The following is a 14,479-nucleotide window of genomic DNA, read 5'->3' as shown; positions in this document are numbered from 1 at the left end:
GGCAGTGGGGCACATGGTGGTGGCGGCACTGTGTTTGGCAACGAGGTGCTGCCATCGCTTGTTCTTCTGTTGGGACTGTGGGGGTTTGCGGCTCTGTGAGGAGTGACTGGCTGCCGCGTGGGACACTGCAACCCTCCCTTCACAGAACTACTGTCCTCCCGTAAACGAAATATTCCCCGGATAACATATTTTTTGTTCTTAATTTTTAAACTTTTTTCTGTGCCTTTTTTAAAATTTGAATTTTGTGTGCTGCCACCGTGCGTGATTGTTGATGTCGGGGCCGTACCGCATGTACCGCTGCCATCCAGCTGTGCCTCTTGCTGTGTGTCCCCTTGCATGGACTCCCGCCCTCACCTCACCCCACGAGGCACACACATAATGTGCCCATTGTATATATGCATGCACACCCATGCAGGCCGTTGGTGCTCTCTTTTGGACGACACGCACCGCTGCCGTCCTGCCTGGCTGCATGGGCGGAGCACCGTAACTGTTTCTGTTTTGTTTTTATTGCATTGAGTGGGCGACCTCTCTCTCTCTCTCCCTGTGTGTGTGTTTTGCTTTACGGGAGCAATGAGAGTGTGTGTGCTGGTCGTCCCACGCTTCGGCATTTTTGTTTCTCTTTTGTTTTGAATCCTTGCTTCTGTTGTGGTTGGGTGCACCCATTTTACTTTCGTTGATTGGTTTTCTTCTTAAAGGGCGGATGGCTGAATTTTCCCTTTTGTATTCTCCTGTTCTTTGTTTCTTCCCACGCAATCGGTCCTTGTTGCTTCAGCGAGCCACGAAATATTTGCCTAACACCCACATCAATGGTTTACTTGCTCTACACCCCACATTAGTTTGAGACGCTGGTGCTGCTGCATGTGATGGTGTTTATGGTGTGATTTCCAGCGGTGCTTTGCTGTCACTTTGACGTACCCTCGATTTGTTGAATATGTTATGCGTGCCGACAGCACGAATTGGATCCGCGTTGTTGGGAGGGACGCATCCTTTTTGAGCAGTTGGTGCGCTGCGGCCATACACCGTCATTGGGAGGGATGGATGCCCATCCGCATCAACGTATCCACAAGGGACCTGGATGATACCGGGAAGTATTGGATCTCAGAGACGTACTACGCAATGAATTCGTTGAATGACAATTGCGAGTGTGAAGGCGACGTTGTATCCTCTGCGCACGGGATCATTCTCGAGAATGAAGTTGTCCCTGCTGCTGTCAAACTCCATGCGGATCGTCTGCTCGTGCAGCCACTGGAGGGTCCTTTGATTGTGCCCCCATTTGCCACGGGCAGCGTTTGCATTCGGTTCACGGTGCGTGCTGGGCATTGTTCCACTGGTGTTGCCAATGCTGACATGGTGCTGTGCGTGGCAGAGCGCTGTCGGTGGTGGCGCACTCGACGACTGCCGTGGTGGCAGCGAGGAGCCCCGTGACTGCGACGACATTGATGGCATGGAGCTGCAGGATGGCGATGGTGACGGGAGGACGCTGGAGTCGCACTGGTCGCAGCGCCACGCGAGGGATGAGTGGATGGCACCGATTTGTTGTGCCGGCTGCCGCACGGAGCTGACGCTGGCCGCACCGGCTGACCTGGGCTGCATGAGGGTGAAGTGGGAGATGGCGGAGCCGATGCGCTGGTGAAGGAATTCGTGCTGTGCGCTGCTGCAGAGGAAGTGCTCCGCACCGAACATGAGTGAATATCCCCAGATGTTCTGCGAAGGGGGCGTTCCTGCCAGACGCTGCACGTTGGATCGGTATTCGAGTGGTTGGTGTGTAGACGAATTATCCATGAGGGGTCAGCAAAACGCCCGATGGACAGTTGCCCCATCATTGGTCCCGCACTGGATGTGAGAAATGCTGCCGCTGTTATTTGGAGGGGAGAATGTTTGTCTGCGGTGCCTGGGGACAAGCCCTCTTCGTGGTGTCTGGACACGCCTCCCACCAACACGACGGATGCGAGGGACACGGAAGAAACATACATCTCGGTGCTGTCATGCATGCGGCATTGCGGTGCCTCGGCATGCGGGTGCGTCTGAGAGTGACTGAAAAGGGTAACGCCCGTTGTGCCCCATGCACGGACAGAGCAACGATTACGTGGGTTGCTCCGCCCTACGACGAGGGAAAAGCTATTTGCCGTGACCACGCGCAGGTGTGCACGATATCCGCCACCAGCGGCAGCCTGCTTCCAGTGGTTTCGTGGGGTGGCGATGTGAGAGGGTGTGTGGAGCAGGACGGTTTCACCGGCATCTACTGAACAAGCTTTGCTACGGGCATCCGTCCCCGATCCAGAGAGCATTGGGACCGGCCGTGGCACACCACCGAAGGATGTGGACACGGCTGCTCCCCAGAAGCGTCCGTCGCCAGAGGAGAAGGAAGTCGCCTCAGGTGCCACGACGGCAACGGAGTGCTCTTGCCCAGCGACACCGCGGGTGCGCCGCAGGAGGCGGAGAAGGAGAGCGATCTTCCGGACATCGACGATGTGGCCGCCGATGGTGTGACGTCTGTTGTGGGACAATCATTAGGAGATGAGGCCGTCAGCGACAAGGCCGGTGGCGGTGCCACAGCCACGGGACCCAGGAGCCCTGATGCCGCTGATGACGCGCAGGGCGCCGTGGACCCTCCGCCGAGGGAGGATGAAGCGGCGGTGGTGTGTGGGGTTGGGAGGCAGACATGAAGGACGCCCCGCCTCCGATCCACGGCAGTAACAGTGCGGCTGCTGATTGTCCCTTTCCGCTGCTTCTTCTGCTTGCCGCTGCCGCCGCGGTGCCAACACTCAGCAGTGGGTGCAAGAGAGAAAGGCCTATATCAACTGGCATGTTCCTATCAGTATATACATACACTCTGCTTGTCTGTATACTTTGTACCAGGGACATGCTGTATGCACTCTCCCTCTTTTGTGTTGGTTGCTAATGTGGCGGCACCACGCGTGTATTATGGGTTGGGATAAGAAATTGTTTGACTTCTTCTGGAGGATACTGTGGGGTGTTTGTGTGCGTGTACGAGGGATATGTGAGGTTTTGATTTCCCTATTTTTATTTACCTGCTTTGGCATTGTGTAATGATACTTCCCTTCTCCATTATGTGTGTTCTGAAGTGTTGCTAGGGCACCGGGAGTGGACGCCTGTGGACGCACGCCGTGCATTATGCGCTACATTGGTGGGAGGGGAGACTGACATAACTGGCGGGATTCAGTACGGCGCATTTTGCCTACGGACCCTGCAGCCGCAGCAGCCTGAGTGGCGCTTTGCATATGGACGTGTGGATTGTTTCTCTCTTGTGAGGCCTTTTTTACTGCGTGTCATTTTCCGCTCGGGTGCCGTGCCCGTGGCAGCAGCGGCGGCATCAAAAGGGCTGTGTGCGTGGAGAGTCCTTGATTGAGTGCCTGTATTACTTCTCTGTTCTGTTGATTGATTGTACCGTGTGCCGGCCAAACGGTTGACATGACGTTCTTCTGATGGCGGGGTCCACGTGACACGATGTTGCGTCGCGTGCTTTGTTGCGGGTGTGTGATTTCCGCAACGGTTTTTGGGCGGTTGACTGTTGGGTCGCTGAGGGCGGCGTGGCGACGGGTGTGGATGGACCCGATTGTGTGCCGTGGCTGTTCGTGCGGGGAGCCGCGGGAAGGAGGAAGGCAGCGGAGCGATGGGCTCACGAGGAGTGCGGTGGCGTGCAGCCATGAAGATTGGCGACAGGGAACTCACTGCCGCTGTGAGTTGCCGTGTGTGGTGTTTGTTTCTGTTATTATTGCTTGCGTTGTTGGATGTGGCCGCTGTGGGGGAAGACTGTTTTTTGTTTCTTTTTCCCGCCGTTTTGGGATCCTTTTCTTCACCGGCATCACTGTGTTCCTGCCGTACTGTTGCGCCCTCTTTCCCTTCCATTTTGGGGGCAGCTGCGGGTGGGTTTTACATGCCGTGGAGTTGTGTGCCGTGCTGTCCGGTGTTTCATTGTTGCCTGTTCTTCCTGCGTGCACGCGTCCCCCATGCTCATGACAACAACCCTCATGCAAACGCCACTCCTCCTTTTCCATGCTGCTGATGTGTGTGTTCTTCTCATCCTCCTCTTCTCTTTGTCCCTCCCTAGACTGTGTGTGCAGCCGTGATGATGATGATGACTGGCCGTGTGCTGCTGGTGTGTGCCCTCTGCGTGCTGTGGTGCGGTGTCTGCGGTGGTGGATGTTCTGAAGCAACTCCTCCAGGTTCTCCAACTTCTCGAGGTACTCCGCTCGAAAAGAGCACTCAAAACGACAATGCGACCAAAGCTGTCGCTGCAGGAGTTGACCGAAACGGTCAACAGAAAGTGCCAGAAGCACCAGCACCACCGGGGTCAGAATCGCAGGAATTGTCACCGGGGCCGTCACAGGCAACTCAACCCGGAGGAGGAGAAGCGTCACAAATGACAAGTGCAAAGATAGACACCGAGGGTCAAAAAGAAGAAGAAAAAACGGATGAAAAAGAAGAGAAGGAGGAAAAGGACGAAGCCGAAGAAGACGAAGAAGACGAAGAGGAAGAGGAGGAAGAGGAAGAGGAAGAGGAAGAGGAAGGGGAAGAAGGGGAGGAAGAGGAAACGGATGACCAAGAGGATGATAGAAGGGAGGACGGAGAGGATGATAAGAAGCAAGAGGAGGAGAAAAAGAAAGAAGAAGCTGTTACCGGCACCACAGAGGTGATCTCAGCAGGCGGTGGAGAGCAGCCAAGTTTATCTTCTGGTGCGGAGGGAGCATCGAATACAACAAATCCCAACAGCACACCAAAAACTGGAGACGATGATCCAGCAGCTGATGGTGCAGGGACAGCAGCGGGAAAACAAAATGAAAATAAAGATGTCAATCCGAAAGAAACACCAGTGACGGCCGCAGCCACGAAAAATACGACGGCGACGACTGGCGACAGTGACGGCAGCACCGCGGTCTCCCACACCACCTCCCCTCTTTTGCTTCTTCTTATTGTTGCTTGTGCGGCTGCTGCTGCGGTGGTGGCCGCGTGAGAGTGAGGGAGAGAGAGCCGTGCACCGCCCGCACACACACTCGTCCTTCTCTCTCTCTGTGTGTGTGTCCCCTTGCATGGACTCTCGCCCTCACCTCACCCCACGAAGCACACACATAATGTGCCCATTGTATGTATGCATGCACACCCATGCAGGCCCGTTGGTGCTCTCTTTTGCACCACACGCACCGCTGCCGTCCTGCCTGGCTGCATGGGCGGAGCACCGTAACTGTTTTTATTTTTATTTTCATTGCTTTTAATGGACGACCTCTCTCTCTCTCCCTGTGTGTGTGTTTTGCTTTACGGGAGCAATGAGAGTGTGTGTGCGCTGGTCGTCCCACGCTTCGGTTTTTTTCTTTTTGTTTTGTTTATTGTTTTTCTTTTTGTTTTTGTTTTACTTGTGTTGTGGTTGGGTGCACCCATTCCGCGGCTGCGTGTGTGTGTGATGATATGAGTAATTTGCGTGTGTGTTATCCGCTTCTCTGTTGTTGCCTTTTTGACTCTCTTGTTTTCCGTACATCTGCTCTGCAAGTATAGGCGCTGACAAACACACAAACACATGCACACGCTGTGGAGCGGCGTGAATGATGAGAACGCGCACACGCACAATATTTTGGCTGCGGCGGCCCTTTCGAGGAGGGATGACGGAAGACTGCGATTTTATTTGTTGCCGTGCTGCGAGCGTGATTTTCTTGGCGTGCTGCCCGTGGGCGGCGCGGCATTGAGGGAGCCTGGGAGATATGCGTATGGATTCACTCCTGGCAGCTGCACGTGCCGACGTGTTCCTCCCGCTGTTCGTGCACCGGCGGAAGATTCTCCGGCTGTGCGGGGCGATGTGCGATGGAGGGTGTGGGATGAGACAACAGTAAAGTGACTGGCGATGGCGCGTTGGTGTTGCGAGGGGCAGTTGTACCCTTCTGCATCTCGCTGATTGTTTTGTGTCGGCGTAGCTCGGAGAGTGCTTACGCGTGGCAGAAGCACCCGCCGTGGCTCCTGCTGGTGGCAACAGTCGTTGTGTGTTCTCTTTGCACTGTTCTTCCTCCTCGTTCCGTGTGTCTGTGCGCGTGAGTTGTCGTTGTTGTTGGGAGTGAATGCGGTGCGGATGATGATGCCGCTCACTGTGGATGGGTGGCGGTGCGTTTCACTTCTTTTTCCTTTTTTTCTAAACCACTCACACACAAAGGAAAGAAGTTACTACCAAGCGCTAATCGCTACTGTGGAATTCGAAGGCTCTGAAAGGACCGACAGCACACACACCGCCCACACACACATATTTATATGCTCTCACGTGTTGCTGCAGTGAAGGCACCCCGCACACACAACCGTCGCCGCGTGACCGGATCCAGCGGGAGGTGGGAAGGAGGAGAGAGTGAGCGGCGGAGTCCCAACATGTCCCGGCATCTCTTCTACTCCGCGGTGCCCCTTTTTCTTCTTCTTGCGATGTTGTGCTGCAACAGTGTTGGGGCTGTGGCTGCTGCAGTATCCGAGTCACGTCAGGGCTCCTCATCGGGGAAATATTTTCTTTGGAGAGATGTGAAGGATGGAGAAAAGTGAGTCCTCTCCATGCTCCCAGTCTTGTTGGGATGAATGGTGAGGTGTTTGCCGTTGCCGAGGCGTGGTGCGAGAAGGATAGCGTCATTTTCCTTGCATTGCCTCACAATTCATGAAGTTGGACGATAAAAACCCCAAAGCCCTGGAAGCAACTGAGGTGAGGACGGAAGTGCTGGAGGAATGTCCAACCGATGGAGGGAATTGCGCCTCCAAAACAGAGGATAAGGATGATTCCCAAGGCGGGACGAGAGTACATGTGAGCCGTCCAACAACAGTTGTGAGGGGAAATGATATTTACATGCTTGCCGGAGTCTGCATGAGTAAAGGTCTCTCTGATTGTCAGGTAGGTGTGGCTGGCGTGGCTCAGTGGGGACTTTTGCTGGTGAAAGGGAACGTCAGTGGTGTGGATGAAAGTACCAAAAGAATTTGTTGGAATGATACCATCAGTATTTTGTGCAATGCTATCGGTGACAACGATGACACTTTGACAGGACACATTGGAGGTGGTGGATCGGGTGCTAAGATGGAGGATGGCACGCTTGTGTTCGCAACGGAAGCCGTGAAGGAGAATAAGGTTAATGGCACTGCGGAGGATGGAGGGAATAACAATGTTTCGCTGCTCATGTCCTCCTCGGATGCTGCGAGTTGGACGCTGTCGAAGGGGATGTCTGACGGTGGCTGCGGTGATCCCTCCGTCGTGGGGTGGAAGGACAAAACACTCATCATGATGACTGCGTGTGCTGATGGCCGCCGCAGGGTGTACGAGATCGGTGACAAGGGGGAGGCCGTGGGCGGAGGCACTCGGAACACTCTCGCGTGTGTGGGACAACAACCGTAAGCCACATGAGAAGGGCGTTGGAAGCGGGTTCATCACGGCGACGGTCGAGAACAGGGACGTGATGCTCGTTACTCTGCCGGTGTATTCCGAGAAGCTTGAGAAGGGAGGCGCTCAAAAGGGTGAACTCCACCTTTGGCTGACGGACAATACGCACATTGTTGATATTGGGCCGGTATCCGGGGAAGGGGACGATGCTGCCGCCAGCTCCCTGTTGTACAGAAGTGATAGAAGTAGTGAAGCTAATAATAATGAGGAGTTGATTGCACTGTACGAGAAGAAGAAGGGCGCTGAGGGCAAACCATCACCTGGTGTGGTCTCTGTGCTCCTGACTGCGCAGCTGCAGCGGGTGAAGGAGGTGGTGACCTGGAAGAAAGTGGACCAAAGCGTTTCCCAGCTGTGCTCCTCAAGTGCTGAGAAGGACCGTCCAACTGAAAATGACTGCAGCGGTGTTAAGATCACGGATGGGCTGGTTGGCTTTTTGTCCGGCAACTTCTCTGGTAACACATGGAGGGACGAGTACCTCGGGGTGGACGCCACGGTAAATAATAATGAAGGGGCTGCGAAGGCAACATTGCATGCCTGCGGAGTGACGTTCAAAGGAGCGTGGGTGGAGCGGCCTGTTGGCGAGCAGGGGGAGAATCAGCTGTACCACCTTGCGAACCACAACTTCACTCTTGTGGCGACGGTGTCCATTGACAATGTGCCGACGAAGGAGGGTCCTATTCCATTGATGGGTGTGAAGATGAATGGCGCAGAGAATCCAGTACTTCTGGGACTGTCGTTCAACAAAGAAGAGGAAATTGTTGCAGAGTGGCGGAAAGACCGAGGAGCTCAGCGGCACTTGGGAGACAGACGCAAAGTACCAGGTGGCGATTGTGCTACAGAACGGCAAACAGGGCTCGATCTACGTCAATGGTAAACTTGTGTGTGGGGATGCGCAATGTGAACTGAAAAATACGGATATTAATGTGGTCTCCCACTTCTGCGTTGGAGGGGATGGAGACAAAACAGGGAGCAACGAAGGCGTGTCTGTGACTGTGACGAACGTCCTGCTGTACAACTGCCCGTTGGATGGCAATGGGATTAATGCGCTTAAAACAAACAAAGTTTCTATTCCGAAGAGTGTGGCTGCGCGTACGTCTTCGGCCGTGGTGTCTCGCCCGAAGTGCTCTGCTGATCATTTGGCGGCGGGAGCAACGGGTGGCGTTGCCGCTCGTGGCAGTGGGGCACATGGTGATGGCGGCACTGTGTTTGGTAACGAGGTGCTGCCATCGCTTGTTCTTCTGTTGGGACTGTGGGGGTTTGCGGCTCTGTGAGGAGTGACTGGCTGCCGCGTGGGACACTGCGACCCTCCCCTTCACAGAACTACTGTCCTCCCGTAAACGAAATATTCCCCGGATAACATTTTTTTGTTCTTAATTTTTACACCTTTTTTTTGTGCCTTTTTTTAAATTTGAATTTTGTGTGCTGCCACCGTGCGTGATTGTTGATGTCGGGGCCGCACCGCATGTACCGCTGCCATCCAGCCGTGCCTCTTGTGTGTGTGTGTGTCCCCTTGCATGGACTCTCGCCCTCACCTCACCCCACGAGGCACACACATAATGTGCCCATTGTATATATGCATGCACACCCATGCAGGCCCGTTGGTGCTCTCTTTTTCACGACACGCACCGCTGCCGTCCTGCCTGGCTGCATGGGCGGAGCACCGTAACTGTTTTGTTTTTATTGCATTGAGTGGGCGACCTCTCTCTCTCTCCCTCTGTGTGTGTTTTGCTTTACGGGAGCAATGAGAGTGTGTGCGCTGGTCGTCCCACGCTTCGGCATTTTTGTTTCTCTTTTTTTTGAATCTTTGCGTGTGTTGTGGTTGGGTGCACCCATTTTAAATTCATTGATTGGTTTTCTTCTTAAAGTGCGGATGGCTGAATTTTCCCTTTTGTATTCTCCTGTTCTTTGTTTCTCCCACGCAATCGGTCCTTGTTGCTTCAGCGAGCCACGAAATATGTGCCTAACACCCACATCAATGGCTTACTTGCTCTACACCCCACATTAGTTTGAGACGCTGGTGCTGCTGCATGTGATGGTGTTTATGGTGTGATTGCCAGCGGGTGCTTTGCTGCCACTTTGACGTACCCTCGATTTGTTGAATATGTTATGCGTGCCGGCAGCACGAATTGGATCCGCGTTGTTGTGAGGGACGCACCCTTTTTGAGCGGTGAGTGCGCTGCAGCCATACACCGTCATTGGGAGGGATGGATGCCCATCCGCATCAACGTATCCACAAGGGACCTGGATGATACCGGGAAGTATTGGATCTCAGAGACGTACCACGCAATGAATTCATTGAATGACAATTGCGAGTGTGAAGGTGACGTTGTATCCTCTGCGCACGGGATCATTCTCTAGGATGAAGTTGTCCCTGCTGCTGTCAAACTCCATGCGGATCGTCTGCTCGTGCAGCCACTGGAGGGTCCTTTGATTGTGCCCCCATTTGCCACGGGCAGCGTTTGCATTCGGTTCACGGTGCGTGCTGGGCATTGTTCCACTGGTGTTGCCAATGCTGACATGGTGCTGTGCGTGGCAGAGCGCTGTCGGTGGTGGTGCACTCGACGACTGCCGTGGTGGCAGCGAGGAGCCCCGTGACTGCGACGACATTGATGGCATGGAGCTGCAGGATGGCGATGGTGACGGGAGGACGCTGGAGTCGCACTGGTCGCAACGCCACGCGAGGGATGAGTGGATGGCACCGATTGGGAATGCCGGCTGCCGCACGGAGCTGACGCTGGCCGCACCGGCTGACCTTGGCTGCATGAGGGTGAAGTGGGAGATGGCGGAGCCGATGCGCTGGTGAAGGAATTCGAACTGTGTGCTGCTGCAGAGGAAGTGCTCCGCACCGAACATGAGTGAATATCCCCAGATGCTCTGCGAAGCGGGAGTTCCTGCCAGACGCTGCACGTTGGATCGGTATTCGAGTGGTTGGTGTGTAGACGAATTATCCATGAAGAGTCAGCAAAACGCCCGATGGACAGTTGCCCCATCATTGGTCCCGCACTGGATGTGAGAAATGCTGCCGCTGCTATTTGGAGGGGAGAATATTTGTCTGCGGTGCCTGGGGACAAGTCCTCTTCGTGGTGTCTGGACACGCCTCCCACCAACACGACGGATGCGAGGGACCCGGAAGAAAGATACATCTCGGTGCTGTCATGCATGCGGCATTGCGGTGCCTCGGCATGCGGGTGCGTCTGAGAGTGACTGAAGAGGGTAACGCCCGTTGTGCCCCATGCACGGCCGAGGCGACGATTACGTGGGTTGCTCCGCCCTACGATGAGGGAAAAGCTATTTTCCGTGACCACGCGCAGGTGTGCACGATATCCGCCACCAGCGGCAGCCCGCTTCCAGTGGTTTCGTGGGGTGGCGATGTGAGAGGGTGTGTGGAGCAGGACGGTTTCACTGGCATCTACTGAACAAGCTTTGCTACGGGCATCCGTCCCCGATCCAGAGAGCATTGGGACCGGCCGTGGCACACCACCGAAGGATGTGGACACGGCTGCTCCCCAGAAGCATCCGTCGCCAGAGGAGAGGGAAGTTGCCTCTGGTGCCACGACGGCAACGGAGTGCTCTTGCCCAGTGACACCGCGGGTGCGCCGCAGGAAGCGGAGAAGGAAAGCGATCTTCCGGACATCGACGATGTGGCCGCCGATGGTGTGACGTCTGTTGTGGGACAATCATTATGAGATGAGGCCGCCAGCGACAAGGCCGGTGGCGGTGCCACAGCCACGGGACCCAGGAGCCCTGATGCCGCTGATGACGCGCAGGGCGCCGTGGACCCTCCGCCGAGGGAGGATGAAGTGGCGGTAGGGCGCGGGGGTTGGGAGGCAGACATGAAGGACGCCCCGCCTCCGATCCACGGCAATAACAGTGCGGCTGCTGCTTGTCTCTTTTCGCTGATTCTTCTGCTTGCCGCTGCCGCCGCGGTGCCAACACTCAGCAGTGGGTGCAAGAGAGAAAGGCCTATATTAACTGGCATGTTCCTATCAGTATATACATACACTCTGCTTGTCTGTATACTTTGTACCAGGGACATGCTGTATGCACTCTCCCTCTTTTGTGTTGTTCGCTAATGTGGCGGTACCACGCGTGTATTATGGGCTGGGATAAGAAATTGTTTGACTTCTTCTGGAGGATACTGTGGGGTGTTTGTTTGCGTGTGCGAGGGATATGTGAGGTTTTGATTTCCCTATTTTTATTTACCTGCTTTGGCATTGTGTAATGATGCTTCCCTTCTCCATTATGTGTGTTCTGAAGTGTTGCTAGGGCACCGGGAGTGGATGCCTGTGGACGCACGCCGTGCATTATGCGCTACATTGGTGGGAGGGGAGACTGACATAACTGGCGGGATTCAGTACGGCGCATTTTTGCCCACGGACCCTGCGGCCGCAGCAGCCTGAGTGGCGCTTTGCATATGGACGTGTGGATTGTTTCTCTCTTGTGAGGCCTTTTTTACTGCGTGTCATTCTCCGCTCGGGTACCGTGCCCGTGGCAGCAGCGGCGGCATCAAAAGGGCTGTGTGCGTGGAGCGTCCTTGATTGAGTGCCTGTCTTACTTCTCTCTGTTCTGTTGATTGATTGTACCGTGTGCCGGCCAAACGGTTGACATGACGTTCTTCTGACGGCGGGGTCCACGTGACACGATGTTGCGTCGCGTGCTTTGTTGCGGGTGTGTGATTTCCGCAACGGTTTTTGGGCGGTTGACTGTTGGGTCGCTGAGGGCGGCGTGGCGACGGGTGTGGATGGACCCGATTGTGTGCCGTGGCTGTTCGTGCGGGGAGCCGCGGGAAGGAGGAGGGCAGCGGAGCGATGGACTCACGAGGAGTGCGGTGGCGTGCAGCCATGAAGATTGGCGACAGGGAACTCACTGCCGCTGTGAGTTGCCGTGTGTGGTGTTTGTTTCTGTTATTATTGCTTGCGTTGTTGGATTTGTGGCCGCTGTGGGGGAAGACTGTTTTTTGTTTCTTTTTCACGCCGTTTTGGGATCCTTTTCTTCACCGGCATCACTGTGTTCCTGCCGTACTGTTGCGCCCTCTTTCCCTTCCATTTTGGGGGCAGCTGCGGGTGGGTTTTACATGCCGTGGAGTTGTGTGCCGTGCTGTCCGGTGTTTCATTGTTGCCTGTTCTTCCTGCGTGCACGCGTCCCCCATGCTCATGACAACAGCCCTCATGCAAACGCTGCTCCTCCTTTTCCATGCTGCTGATGTGTGTGTGTGTGCTCTTCTCATCCTCCTCTCTTTGTCCCTCCCTAGACTGTGTGTGCAGCCGTGATGATGATGATGACTGGCCGTGTGCTGCTGGTGTGTGCCCTCTGCGTGCTGTGGTGCGGTGTCTGCGGTGGTGAACGAGCTGAAGCAACATCTCCAGGTTCTCCGGGTACTACGCCCGCAATGAAACCTCAAAACGAAGAAGAGGCCGTCAGTGGAGGACTTGACCAAAAGGGTCAACAGGTAGCGCCTAAAGAACCCGCACCAAAGACGTCAGAATTACCCGCAGCGCTAGCGAGCCCGTTACAGGCACAATAACCCGTAGGAGGAGCATCAGTAACGCCAAGTGCAACGACGGAGCGCAAGGATCAAAAACACGAAGATAAAAAGGAGGAGAAAAAGATGGAAGAAGCTAAGGATAAAGACGAAGAGGAAGAAGAGGAACAAGAAGAAGAAGGGGAAGGAGCGGACGATGCGAAAAAACAAGAAGAGGAAGAGGAAGAGGAGGAAGAGGACGAAGAAGGGAGGACGGAGAGGATGATAAGAAGGAAAAGAAGGAGACAAAGAAAGTAGAATCTGTTCCCAGCACCACAGGGGGGACCTCAGCAGGCACTGAAGAGCAGCCAAGTTTATCTTTTGCTGCGGAGGGAGCATCGAATATAACAAATCCCAACAGCACCCACACAACTGGGGACGATGATCCAGCAGCTGATGGTGCAGGGACGGCAGAGGGAAAACAAAATGAAAATAAAGATGCCAATCCGAAAGAAACACCAGTGACGGCCACAGCCACGAAAACTACGACGGCGACGACTGGCGACAGGGACGGCAGCACCGCGGTCTCCCACACCACCTCCCCTCTTTTGCTTCTTCTTGTTGTTGCTTGTGCGGCTGCTGCTGCGGTGGTGGCCGCGTGAGAGTGAGGGAGAGAGAACCATGCACCGCTCGCACACACACTCGTCCTTCTCTCTCTGTGTGTGTGTCCCCTTGCATGGACTCTCGCCCTCACCTCACCCCACGAGGCACACACATAATGTGCCCATTGTATATATGCATGCACACCCATGCAGGCCGTTGGTGCTCTCTTTTGCACGACACGCACCGCTGCCGTCCTGCCTGGCTGCATGGGCGGAGCACCGTAACTGTTTCTGTTTTGTTTTTATTGCATTGAGTGGGCGACCTCTCTCTCTCTCTCCCTGTGTGTGTGTTTTGCTTTACGGGAGCAATGAGAGTGTGTGTGCGCTGGTCGTCCCACGCTTCGGCATTTTTGTTTCTCTTTTGTTTTTAATCTTTGCTTCTGTTGTGGTTGGGTGCACTCATTTTACTTTCGTTGATTTATTTTCTTCTTAAAGTGCGGATGGCTGAATTTTCCCTTTTGTATTCTCCTGTTCTTTGTTTCTCCCACGCAATCGGTCCTTGTTGCTTCAGCGAGCCACGAAATATTTGCCTAACACCCACATCAATGGCTTACTTGCTCTACACCCCACATTAGTTTGAGACGCTGGTGCTGCTGCATGTGATGGTGTTTATGGTGTGATTGCCAGCGGGTGCTTTGCTGTCACTTTGACGTACCCTCGATTTGTTGAATATTTTATGCGTGCCGACAGCACGAATTGGATCCGCGTTGTTGTGAGGGACGCACCCTTTTTGAGCGGTGAGTGCGCTGCAGCCATACACCGACATTGGGATGGAGGGACGCCCATCCGCATCAACGTATCCACAAGGGGCCTGGATGCTACCGGGAAGCATTGGATCTCAGGGAGGTACCACGCACTGAATTCATTGAATGACAATTGCGAGTGTGAAGGTGACGTTGTATCCTCTGCGCACGGGATCATTCTCTAGGATGAAGTTGTCCCTGCTGC

General features: G+C 54.7%; 1 protein-coding gene and 4 pseudogenes across 1 annotated transcript, besides 6 other annotated features; all 5 read left to right on the top strand.

Annotated features, from left to right (window-relative positions):
- Nucleotides 1-3,736: part of a sequence feature (areas not merged during assembly with more than two copies in the genome that could not be assigned to a particular haplotype) that runs on past the window's edge.
- Nucleotides 1,355-1,786, top strand: Tc00.1047053506955.79 (annotated as a pseudogene).
- Nucleotides 3,737-4,177: a sequence feature (areas merged during assembly that could not be assigned to a particular haplotype. This can correspond to areas where the two haplotypes were merged or to regions with more than two copies in the genome that were merged during assembly.).
- Tc00.1047053506955.70 (mucin-associated surface protein (MASP), putative) lies at nucleotides 4,091-4,975 on the top strand (the record flags this gene model as incomplete). The annotated part of the gene is made up of 1 exon (XM_812780.1): nucleotides 4,091-4,975. The coding sequence occupies one exon, from the start codon at nucleotides 4,091-4,093 to the stop codon at nucleotides 4,973-4,975; it is 885 nt and encodes a 294-aa protein (XP_817873.1).
- Nucleotides 4,178-14,479: a sequence feature (areas not merged during assembly with more than two copies in the genome that could not be assigned to a particular haplotype).
- Nucleotides 4,416-4,634: a sequence feature (CT-rich).
- Nucleotides 5,325-5,370: a microsatellite.
- On the top strand, nucleotides 6,252-8,681 carry Tc00.1047053506955.50 (annotated as a pseudogene).
- Tc00.1047053506955.32 lies at nucleotides 9,930-10,322 on the top strand (annotated as a pseudogene).
- On the top strand, nucleotides 12,678-13,532 carry Tc00.1047053506955.14 (annotated as a pseudogene).
- Nucleotides 12,999-13,182: a sequence feature (CT-rich).

The sequence above is a fragment of the Trypanosoma cruzi genome, genomic scaffold, assembly GCF_000209065.1.
Source record: "Trypanosoma cruzi strain CL Brener 1047053517127 genomic scaffold, whole genome shotgun sequence".
Taxonomy (NCBI): domain Eukaryota; phylum Euglenozoa; class Kinetoplastea; order Trypanosomatida; family Trypanosomatidae; genus Trypanosoma; species Trypanosoma cruzi.
This window is presented reverse-complemented; position numbering and strand designations above follow the sequence as displayed.